The 12,352-nt window shown below is 40.5% G+C and overlaps 3 protein-coding genes across 3 annotated transcripts in view; 2 read left to right on the top strand and 1 right to left on the bottom strand.

Moving 5' to 3' along the window:
- snx29 (sorting nexin 29) overlaps positions 1-12,352 on the top strand; it is a 187,499-nt gene that overhangs the window by 144,720 nt on the left and 30,427 nt on the right. The gene's annotated exons all lie outside the window — the stretch shown is intronic.
- ercc4 (excision repair cross-complementation group 4) overlaps positions 1-12,352 on the top strand; it is a 221,266-nt gene that overhangs the window by 144,706 nt on the left and 64,208 nt on the right. The window lies entirely within an intron of this gene.
- The window catches only part of shisa9a (shisa family member 9a), a 42,445-nt gene that overhangs the window by 4,501 nt on the left and 25,592 nt on the right, over positions 1-12,352 (bottom strand). The window contains exon 3 of the mRNA XM_077503069.1: positions 7,579-7,878. Within this exon, the coding sequence (XP_077359195.1) occupies positions 7,579-7,878 (300 nt within the window). The remainder of the gene's footprint in view (positions 1-7,578; positions 7,879-12,352) is intronic.

The following is a 12,352-nucleotide window of genomic DNA, read 5'->3' on the forward strand; positions in this document are numbered from 1 at the left end:
GCCCCGCGGCCCTTGTCCTCATAAGCGATTAAGAGAATGTATCTTCAAGTCTTGTTCACGAGTGAGGGAAGAATAGAGCATGAGATTGACAGGCGGATCAGTGCAGCGTCTTCTCTGATGCGGACTGTATATCTTTTTGTCGTGGTGAAGAAAGAGCTGAGCCTAAAGGCGAAGCTTTCAATTCACCAGTTGATCTGCATTCCTACCCTCACCTGTGGTCACGAGCTGCGGGTCATGACCAAAAGAACATGGCCCTGGATACAAGCGGCTGAAATGAGATTCCGCCGCAGGGTGTCCGTGTTCTCCCTTGGAGATAAGGTGAGAAGCTCAGTCATCCGGGAGGGAGTCAAAGTCGAGCTGCTGCTCCTCTAATGTTAGAAGGACCTAGATGAGGTGGCACAGGGATCTGGGTAGGATGCTTCCTGGACGTTTCTCTGGTGATTTGGTCAATTCCCGGGGATTGACCCAGGAGATCCAGCTGTCCTGGGAACGGCTTGGGATACCCCGGGAGAGTTGGAAGAAGTGCTCGGGAGAGACAAGTCTGGGCTTCCCCGCTAAAACCAACCCAAGCCCGGCGGTAGAAAATGAATACATGGGTGTACAAGTACACAGCATTTGTGTTCGACTAAAGTGCATTCTGACTTGATTACACATTTGGGTAAAGTTACTACCGTAGGAACAGAACTCGGTTGTAAAGTGAGTGGTGTGGCAACTGGCAACCAGGTAGCCATTACATTTTAGTTTATCTCCAGATAAAACTGCATCTGCAGAAGTTCACTTTTGTTAAACAATACAAGAGAGGGCATTTTCACTCTTAATTTTTGTCAGTAAATAATGCATGAGACTTAATGAGAACAATCAGGCAAATGCAGCAGGAGGTGGGTAGGTAGAAATCATAACGTTTGGTGCTGATCCAAATGCGGATTATGTCTGTCTCGGTATTATGAAGTTCCGTTTACAGCTCTTGGTTTAATGCCCCACGTTTACGCCTCTCTGTCAGTCACCGTTGCTGAGCCAGTGTGTCTTATCAGTATGGAATGTTTTCTGTCGTATCCATGTTCACAGTCCAGTCATTACTCTTCTGCCCTTGTTGCCTCTGTACCCTTGGAGATAAAGTTAACACACTCGGCGAGTTTTCTCTACTATTGCAGCTATAAATCTACTTTATCACGGTGAGAGCAGAGGAGAGACAAGCGAGCGGCCCTGTCAAGCGATAGAGAGGTTGGCGGGTGAGAATCAGGAAATGAGGTGGGGAGGAGGGAAGGCAGCGTCTCACCCGCTGGGACGCTGCTCGAATGGCTGCCCGCGGGGGGGATCGAACTTGCTCAGGCGACAGGTGAATCAATTGGGCGGCAGTCGGCGCAACGGTACACACATCCAGGGGTGTACGTGACAGGAAACAGAAAATGTCGCTGTTACGCACAGTGGGCTCTGCATGCCTCGGTCCATGAAAGGCCAGCGTCGTGCTGAGACTCGAACAATATGCATAAGGGGGAGGGGGCGGGAGGTTGAGGGGGGTGTGGTTGAATAGTCCCACCGTCGCCATCAATGTCGATAATATGAAAATTTCAAGATGCAAGCAGTGATGAACAGGAACTCGCACCCCCTTTTTTTTTTTTTTTTTTTTTTTTTTTTTTTTTTTTTTTTTTTTAAATTCTTTTTATGGCCAATTCCCAAAATGATCATCCAACTCGGATGCCATGCTCCGCCAAATGTAAGCTTGGCAATGTAGCGTCATTTATGATTGGGACTCCTTATAAGCGAGTTCTCGAATTTCGTGTTCAATTTCCTGACACTTTTTCATGCAACCGGTAACAATAGATATGCACACCCAATTTCGTGTTGATTGATCAAACTGATTTTTCTTAACCCTTTCCCCCTTTCCAGGGGGCACTACTGAGTCATCTTAGGGGAGTTATGCTTGGGACACCTACATTAGTAAGATGTTTTTTTGTTTTTTTTTCTTTCGTACTAAAATAAAATGCAATTGCGCATCCGCTACATTAGGTGGCAGTGGGGCTCTGCAGTGGTGCACGACAGATGATACTATTTATAGTCATGGCGGAGAGTTGGTGGGGGGTGCAAAATATTTTCATCTTTCGAAGGGGCGTAATAAAAAATATTTGAGAAACACTGGGTTAGAGGTGAATAAAATTTTACTTCTTCCTTGTGCACACCTGCCCAACAAATTTCAGACTGTCACAAAGTCCGAGAATTTCTGTTATCATCTACCTGCTTTTACAGTAATGACAGACATTATAAGTTATACAGTATGTTGATAATCACAAAACAGCAGGGCAGTAACTGTGTCAGATTTATCGTTGACATATTCATATTTAACCTCAAAACGGAAGATGGGACCATAAACTGAGGACATTGTGTAATATTTTGTTGTCTCTCTGAATTGCTTTCCTCATGAAGTAATCTGCGTGTTAATTGTCATCCTATCAAAGCACCCTCTAAGCTCCTGCCATTTGAATATCTAACTTGGGCCGTGGAACAGCTATGGTTTTCTTGTAGCCTAGTAATTAGCCCCACGGGAAACATTAGCGGACATTATATCTGCTATTTGTGACAGTGTGTTAATCCTATTTTCATTAGTATAAAGCCAAGGAGAGTTGTAGTGCATCTGGAGTAAACAAACGCCTTTACTTTTAATTACAGTTGCTTTGCTCTATGGATTATGTAAAAAAATAAAATAAATAAGATCTTGCATTACGAGGAGGAGTTTGATGGGCTTGAAAGCAGCTGTTCTACAGACACGTAAGGATTTGACAATACATAATTGGCGATTTGTACTTGCAGGCGACAGCTTCAACAAGTACAGACACATGCACAACTCAGTCACCTTTATCAGTTCATTGTGTGTGATTTTTACCTCGCCTGATGATGTTCAGGATTCGATGAAGCGGCCTTATATAGATGCACAGGGGGAGGAAGTGAGATGGCTATTGATTGACAAGAATGCTGCTTATCAGCTGTACAATTGGCAAAGTGGCAGAGGAGGCAATTAAAGAAAAAAAAAAAGCCTGCTTTGGAGTGTTTGTGGGGGAAGTGTTGATCTTAGACATTGATGTATTTCTTCAGGAGAGAACAAGCATTGACAAGAGGTAAAGAAGAGTCATTCTTTTTGCTCAAGATTAGCTCAACCAAATGACATCTTGCACCCCCTTTCTCCCTGCCCGTTCCTCATTCAGTTCGCCTAGTTAAATGAGCTTCCTCGTCACTGCACAGGAACCTCTTTTAACTCCACTCGTCGAGCGGAAATCTGTCAAGCAATTGTAACTCGGGTGATTTTTCGACAGGCGTCGTGCTACCACTGCAGGAGTAGAACTCGATATGAACCGCTATGAGGAAGCAAGGCTGGAGATTAGCAGCCCGATGATTCTTCAAGCGGCGATACGGATCATGATGGATTGAAGGGGGATCAGCAGTGGATTGGAGATGGTGGGCGTAGCGGAAAATGAGAGCGAGAGATACAAAAGCAGGGGAAAAAAAGATTCGGTAAGAGAAGAATCGAGGGGAAATGGTGTGATGCAGATGATAAAGACAATATAGAGAAGAAGGAATGATGGGTGGTAAGGGGCAGTTGGGAAAGGTGAGAGGAAATGAAAGTGACAAGGAGAAAGGAATGATACAGAGAGAGAGAGAGAGAGAGAGAGCATGGACGCGTACCCCAAATCTGTGATCACTGATTAATTTGCTGTTTAACCACCAAACCCATTTGAATGGGTTACCAATTGAACTTTTGCTGAAAAACCCGATGTAGTCCAACCCAAAAAATACCAATAAATGAACTTTTATAGTGCTTTATCCACACCATATTTTGTCCAAAACACTCATATCGGAGTATACTCACACGCTAACACTCATGTAGCATCAAATAACTTAGTTTAACTTCAATACTCTTTCGCCATGCAATGTCGAATGACAGAACGCAGGGTGCTTCTTCCAATTGTCTTATCCATCCATTTTCTGAATCACCAGTTTGAAATCTATCCATTTGCAGACTTGCTGCTAACTAGCGCTAATCTGGGCTACATCTGGCCAGATGTAGCCCAGATGTAGTCACACTTTGCCAAGGGACAGTCATGTGCCTAGTGCCCCAAGTCCCGGCGGATTTTGCCAACCCCCTTTTTTTTTTTGTTCCGCTGTTTCGCAGGTCTTGTCTTGGCATCCCGGATTTTGCCATCAACATTTCCGGCGCAAGGTTTAGCCATCTTATCCAATAGCTGCCAGGACTGATCTAAAAGGTTGGATAATGGTGAGTGCATTAATTGGTTTAGCGCTGTTTAACTGTCAACCAAGATAACAAGATAGCATTTAGTATTATCTAAAGTATTAAAAAAAAAAAAAAAAAGTCCCCTCACCCCACCCCTTGACGAAGATTGACTAGCGTTTACAATTTTGCAGAAATTGATAGCGTCCTGGCCACCCTTATATAAATACAAATATAGTATAGCAGAAGTACATATGTTCCGCCAAAATCATAAATGTATACAATTGTAACGTGCTGTAGTGCACAAATAACCTTGAAAATGTCTCTGGATAGCTGCGAGAACAACTAAAGTAGTGATGAAAGTAGATTGAAAGATTCCGAGCCATGCGAGCGTCCTTGTACAGAAAAAGGACAACTTGAATATAAATGTGCAGACATCATACTTTAAAATCATTTCATCATTTCAAATACATCTTAAGAGTCTGTAACATTTGCCTTCTGTTAGACAGTCTCACAATACTAAGAAGATTGGGAAAACGGAGGATGTTAACTGTTCAGTGAAGGCATGCATGAACCAGCAGGAAACATTTGTCCAGCAATGCTTGTTTTTAAAGTGCTCCATAAATAAAGTTGAGTTAATTGTACCCGCCCGTATTCTGTGCCTAAACCTCAAATCAATCCTACGTAATCGGAGTTTTGTGACTGGTAAAATACACTTACTGGAAAATGGCTAGGTGAAGAAAAAACAGTCGTGATTGTACTAGATTGTGAGTGACCATGACGGTGTATGTCAAGTTCAACCCTGAAATATGAAGGGTTAAATGTAGCAAACTGGCTTGTAGCTACACATGGGACAACAAAAAGTATTTTTGTTTGTTGTTGGTTGTGCCTGAAAGTACTCTGTTGGCATTCCCAAATAAATCAGTGCTAGAATATGTATTTATTTATTTATTTATTTCCTCCTGCTTCTATGTTTGATCATCGGCAACCCAACTGTGCCAGAATACAGAGGGGATCAACCCAAGATCATAAACAAAAGGGACATTGCGCATAAATGTTTATGAAAATAACTACGTACAACCTAAGCATAATAAATTCAAACAGCATTTGATGTCTTATTCTTGAGAACAGCTTCATATATTGTGTGTTTTTATTTTCAGGTTTCGTGTCTTATTAGTGTGGGTAGGGTAAGGTTGCCTAGCGGATGCAGTTTCGAATATAGTTGAGTCAGAGCAGCACGGTTGGAGTCTTCACATTTCTCCATCAAAGTTTGCATTTACTACACGACTACTTATTGTCAACAATATAACTGTTGTCAACTATTAGAACAAAAAGTTGCATCATCCTTGCAGGTCGCAAATGTGATTCCATATTGTTTAATGAACTCAAATCAAGTCAATCGTACTAAATCCAACCAGTTCCAGCAATGTCACATAATAAATTCTACAACATCATCATGTCGAGTAGAATAAAGGCTAAGGCCTCTTAAGGCTACTAAAAACCAGTGCCTTGCTTTCCAGATAAGTGAGTAGAATAAGAATAGGCTGGAAAGTGGTCAAACCAGGTGAGAGGATGCGAGTAGGAGAAAAGGTGAAAGGGAGCGAAGACACAGCAGTCGTAGGAAGGTGGAGAAAGTCAGGAGGAGGAGGAGAGACAAAAGGTGAAGAGAAGATTTGAATGTAAAACAGGATGAAGATCCGTATGACAGCATATGAAGACTGTAAATGAGTTTTGCATCGGATTTATATAAGGTTGCAGTCAAACTTTGATGTCTCCGTGAATCCACTTGAGCTCTTTCCCAATTACAGGCAGACATTTAATATGCAGGTGTGCCCAAAACTGCCTAAGAATACCAGCAATGCACTATTGTTTTACATTTTGAAACGGATGCCTTTTCTGGAAGTGGAGGTAAAACTATATTATGAAACATATTTCTGCTTTAAAATAATAAGAATTATTATTATAATAATAATATTAACAACACTTTACATTTCAAACAAATCTCAAAGTTCTACAGATGAGTGTAAAAACCAATTACAAAAGTGCTGAACAAATCAGTGCACTCAAACCTTCAAAGATTCATCGCTGTCCCAGCACATTACATTTTTATTTGCAAACCAAAAATCAAAAAACATAAAAGCATTCCCTCTGACTACATTTCCCATGATTCTTAGACATGGAAGTAGGACATAATTCTAGTTTTAATGACGCAAGCATGAATGTGAAATAAAATTGGAAGGAATTTAATAGTTAAATTCCTTTAACTGGTTTACTGCTGTGCCAACTGTGATTGACATATACATGGGCTAAAAAATTGGCTTTGCTGTCTGGAAATTTGGGACGCCGGGACGGGACCTGCATTAAAGTGAGACCAAACAACGGGGACGGCGAAATACACGGGGACGACCTACTTTGACAGTTTTGTTAAGTGTTCTTACAAAGTTCCTGTTAATAGTTAAATTCTTTGTGTAAGTGATGGAAAAGAAGGAAATATGTGTCTCGCTAGAGATATGTTGAAAGTTGAAAAGCTGAAAAGCTCATTAGGCCATCCTGTACGTTACATATAAAAAAAAATTGGAAAACAGAAGGTTTCAACTGGGCTTGAGTCTCATGGTGGAATATTTGCTTACTTGATGGCTAAATCGCTAGCTAAACAATTTCGCACAGTTGGAGCCATTCTGTTATTGCCGCTTACATTGAAACTGAAAATATACCCAACAAGTTCCAAGTATAGTCTTGCCTAGGGAGACCTTGTTCATCAAATGCAATAGATATTCTCTGTATGAGCTGAATAAAGTGAGGCCAGTGTGCCCATGTAGCATAAACAAGCTTTCAAAGACAAATGTGGTTGTGACACAAGGCAGCCCTCCGTCAATAACAAACGGAATTCAAATCAGCTAAAAATTGGTATGCGCGCTCCGCGAATTTGGCGGCACGCGTGAAGCTGTCACACAGCTTGATAAACAGCCTCTTTCTGTTTTTACAGCGCGTCAGCTTTGGTGCCACAATCAATAACATCTGTCAAATCTGCGCGCAAATCTGCTACATCTTGTTCACGTTGTTTCCGCACGCCCACCCCTGACCGTCGGGCTCGGGGTCAGGAAGTGTATCGGAATCTTGAGTGGTGGTGGTGGGGGGGATTACACAAGCAATTTGTATTTAAGCGACAACATCTGTGCTCCGTAATATAAAGAATTGCCAGCAGCATGACAGTGATGCCTCCCCAAGCAAACAACAGCTTGCAGTGCTGTAACACTGCAGCAATGATGTGGCCTGGAAAAACTGTGACAAACCAAACTGTATTTTTTTTTTTTTTTTTTTTTTTTTTTGTAAAAGGTGTTACAATGATTGACACTCACCCACAGCCTTCAGTGAAGCATATTTGTTGAAGTCCTTGTTTTGCTGCTGCAAGTGTAGTTGCTGTTGCTGTTGCTGTAGCTGTTGGTGTTGCTGTTGTTGCTGTTGTTGTTGCTGCTGCTGCTGCTGCTGCTGCTGCTGCTGCTGCTGCTGCTGCTGCTGTTGTTGTTGTTGTTGTTGCTGTTGTTGCTGTTGCTGCTGCTGATGTTCATACACGTGAGACAACTGGCCGAGGGCAGGATACGGATGCTGTTGGACCATGTTTGACACAGGCCCCACGTTGTTGTTGACCTGAGCACCCTCTGTGAACAAGGACACAAACATTAGCTTTTTTAGCAACTAGCTTATTTGCTAGTTGAGTACACATAAAATGTGATTACTTTGGATTTACCAAAAATACATAAACATGCCGTAAACTGGGGCGGCATGTTTGACTGGTTAGCGTGCGTGCGCTCGCGTGAGTGTGATTTGCTTCCTAGGGTGGCGGGGTACTGAGCAACACAAAATATATATACAGTGGTCCCTCATTTATCACGCGGCTAAGTTCCAAAAATTATTCGCAATAGGCGAAATCCGCAAAGTAGAGGATTTCGATAGAAAATACACATTAGCTTGTTTAGCAAGTAGCATATGTTGCTAGCTGAGTAGGCCTACACGCAAAATGTGATTGCTTTGGTATTTACCAAAAATACATGAAAATAACCTACATTGGGGAAAGTTGTTTGCGTGGTCAGCATGTCTGCGCTCAAGTCATTCTTTTTTTTGTTATTCAAGGTACAAGTTACCATGAATTACTATCGAAGTTAAACATACTTTTATTATTACATATTTCTAATGATAAATATTAATAGTATATTTCAGGATGTTAAATTCTGAAAAATATGACAGTGTCAATCTAGGCTGGCCATTAGTATAATTTTTATTTTAATGGGGCTGATGCTCTAAAATGTTGCATCCTAACAAAGAAATCTTTCCTATCGTGACTCTGGCCAGTTTTCTGCACTCCACCGCATAGTTAAAAAACTCAAACCATGCTCATAATTGATCAGCCTTCCTCCACACTTTAGTTATGCAACACAGTAATGCCAAAAGCCCGAGCCTCTACTGGATGTTGCCAAAAACAAGTTGGTAAGATAACACACGACAAATATTAAGTGCACGAAGCTGTTATTGTAGTGAGGCACGGATGGAAAATCTTGTAAAGAACAGCCAAATGTGGGAAATTTTCACTTCAGCTTTGTTCCGCTGTCCAAGCTGACAGATAATTGCAAAGTCCTTTTACTGATGGCAAATGTATCCTTGATGTATAAGTACACTGTGTTAAAAGCATCCTCACTTTGCTACTTGATCATTTTAGAAGCAAGAAAAAGAAAAAGACAGCTGAATGAATGAGCTGTCCTATAACAAACAATATTTTAATATTTAACTAATTCTTTTTCAAGCTTACATCAATAGGAGATGTGGTCATTTACAGCATGCACGCCAACAATATTGATCGTCTCCACCGTTTTCATGTGTTGTTCAAGACAATGCATCGTTGAGCCATCAGAAAAGGTCAACACACAAATTGCATACATGTTCGCCCATAATATGTTGCAAGTTTCTGTAATTACGTGAATGAAAATTCAAGCTTTGATTTTTCTGGATGTGATCAAAGACAGGCTTACGCCTAAGAACATGCGCCAAATTGTGGTGTGGGGGGGGGAGCTTGAAGCCCTTCTTCTAAATAATTTGATGGAATTTCTCATACGACGGCATTTACTACAGCCTGGATGGGGTCAAGCAACTGGACAGCGCTGGCTAACCCATTTTTCTTAGCACATAAAAGATCTCATCAGGATCCAGCTGATACTAAAATTCTCTCAAAGCACAAGTGCACCTCCCTGCTTAGCCTTATTTTCAGGCTCTCCGCCATCAACTGATGTGAATCTGTGAACAGAAATGGAATGGCAGCAAAGAATTGCAAAGCCTTTCAAAACTCAATTATAAAGAAATGGGACACATGCTAAATCGGCCATGAATATGGAAAAGCGGTGTGATTAAGTTTGAATAGTCACAGACTAATGAATTGAACCGATGAGTTTTTTTTTTTTATTATTATTTTTTTTTTAGCCAAATTGGCATGGTGCATGTGACAATTGGTGAATGAAATTATAGCTTCAGTGAGCGGCATATAATCTGATTACAACTTTGTGTTTTGGCAGAAAGCAATAGTTTTTGCTTATTTTTTTTCCCCTTCAAATGAGATGTTCCAGAGTCTGCTTTTGAATTTAATTAACAAAAAATAGGACTTGTGTCCATTTTTAAGCAGCAACAATAAATGTCCAGATAAGACTTTGAAATCAGACAGGATTCCACTACTCGAGTCATAGTATACACAGTAAATTCTTTGGAGTAAAATTTACTCTATTTAGAGTGGGACCAAAAAGACTCACTTTTAGAGTAATATTTACACTTGGAAGAGGGTTAAATAAAGAATTGAAATGAATAAAGTGTATCGCTCCTGTCAGCTGGAATCTTCCAGTCCAAAAAATTTATTTGGTATCCACTTGGAGATAAGCAAACAGTAGGAGGGGCATAGCTCAGGTGGTAACGTGGCAGTCTCACAAGATGAAGGTCGTGAGTTCGAGCCTCAGCCCTTGAGTGATTTTTATTTATTTTTTTCCAATTCTTTATTTGACTTTCTTCCAAGTGTACCGTAAATATGAGCCTACTCTAAAACTAAATCTATTTGTTCCCACTCTGAATAGAGTCAAATTTACTCTACAGAATTTAGTGTGTGAACTATCTGTTAAACGTAGCAAAATCATTGCTGATTAAATAAAACCCAGACACTGGACTGAACACTGCAGAACAGTTTTTTTGGTGCATTAAATACAAAAGTCAGAGCTCTGTTTTTTTTTTTTTTTCATTTTAACAATCCCCCCAGAAACAAGAGTAAAACATGAACCTGATATCATCATCTCTTGGTCTTGCTTTGAACCGAAATGTTAGTGTGTGCCTTGTGGCAGTGGACTCATTTGCATCAAGTCCAGAGCAAGCCAACATTAAGCAGGTCACAGAGTTCACAGCAGTCCGGATAGCCTTATACCTACCATGAATAATCAGCATGTCGCAGAGAACAGACTAATAATCTCGGCTTTTATTTGGAACCATATTATCTCATAATGCCTCGCTGGATATATTTTTGTTCTCTGACCTTTTGCCTTTAATATGTTCCAGACAAATTTAAATTATACAGCAGCGCAAATGAAGGATCTCAACTCTTTTTTTTTTTTTTTTTTTTCTCTCCTTGTGCTGATGTCATTAAGGGCAGTTTATGTGGTAGCCGATAAGAAACCTAAATATATTTAACAAAAGCATAAAGAAGTCAGCCTCCTACGGTGCATGAAATAAAAGACGTTAGCTTTAAAAATGTGCTGTCATGTTCATTGTTTTCCAACTGATCATTTGTGTGGGCCCTAGCTACTCTCGAACTGAAACTCAGGCTAACGAAGGCAGTGCATACTTAGCAAACCAAAAACAAAACCAGTCAAATTCAGTGTAGTGTGTAGGTGCTAGATGTCACACACTGAGGGCAGTTTACTCCATGGTTAATAGCTTACCAGCTTATTCGTATCATCCAAAAACTTCTCCAGCAAAGTTTTAAAAAGTAAAATTGTACAGTTCCTAGAAAATATGTAGGCTCCCTTTTGCTTTGTAAAAGTGTCGCTTCAGGGATTGGACGAGGAAAGACTTATTAACTGAACCTCAGAGGCTGCCATCACAATTTATTTCCACAAAAGCTTGTAGAAGCCTGGCACATGGGCTAAGGGAGAACCTATTAAGTGGTGGTGTTGGTGAATTTGCCAGTGAATGATGCATGGTGAAATTCAGGCATTTGTAGGATTTGCTTATTTATGAGAGTACTGATAGATACGCATTTGCAATTTAGCCCCTAGCTAGCTGCATTCGAGCTGACTTGCTAGCTGCCATATACTTTTGCTGTAAAGTAGTTTTTTGTTTTTTTTATGGGTGTATTTATGTTATGTTTTAAAATTTACATCACGTTAGTTGATAGTTACATTTTATACTTCAGTGACAATGTTTTTAAATCCTAAAGACGAGCTAGCGAATCAGCTAGAATTTAGCTCGCAATCAGCTTGAATGGAATGCATACATTCACAACACCCATCACAGATGGTCTAAATTAGTTGGACCGAAAGTTAGTCACGCCAATGTCAATGGAAATAAAACAGGAAGTATACCCCTACCAAAAGAGACTCAGTAAAAGAACACAAATATTTTATTTCTGCTCAGACATGCACAGGCTATTGGCAATCATCTTCGACTACTGTATTGTACTTGGGCTTTCATGTGTATGAATCTGTTTTTGAAATACTCGCAAAACGCCGAAGAAAAGGCAGAAAGATTGCTGCAGGCTGAAAGGATCGAGGTCTACTGAGGTGTGTTAAAAAACAAAAAAAACAAAAACAAAAACAAAAAAAAGATAAGACAAAGAACATTCACTGGAGTTTACCTGGAGTGGACTATGGCAAATTGTTTGTTTGTTTTAAATGTATAGTGGTACTAATTCCCATTATAATTGCCTCAACACTGCAGTTTTATGACCAAGACTTTTCAGATAGGCTGGGTGACGATCTAGTAAGTGGACTACACTGTCTGGAACGTTATGTCAAGGGCAAACAGAAGGGGGAGCTGTATTGAGTATTGTAAGCTACACAACCTACATGTTGATTGCTCCATTATCGACAGGATGGAAATGTAACCGGTGAT

Source organism: Festucalex cinctus, chromosome 17 (genome assembly GCF_051991245.1).
Source record: "Festucalex cinctus isolate MCC-2025b chromosome 17, RoL_Fcin_1.0, whole genome shotgun sequence".
Lineage (NCBI taxonomy): Eukaryota > Metazoa > Chordata > Actinopteri > Syngnathiformes > Syngnathidae > Festucalex > Festucalex cinctus.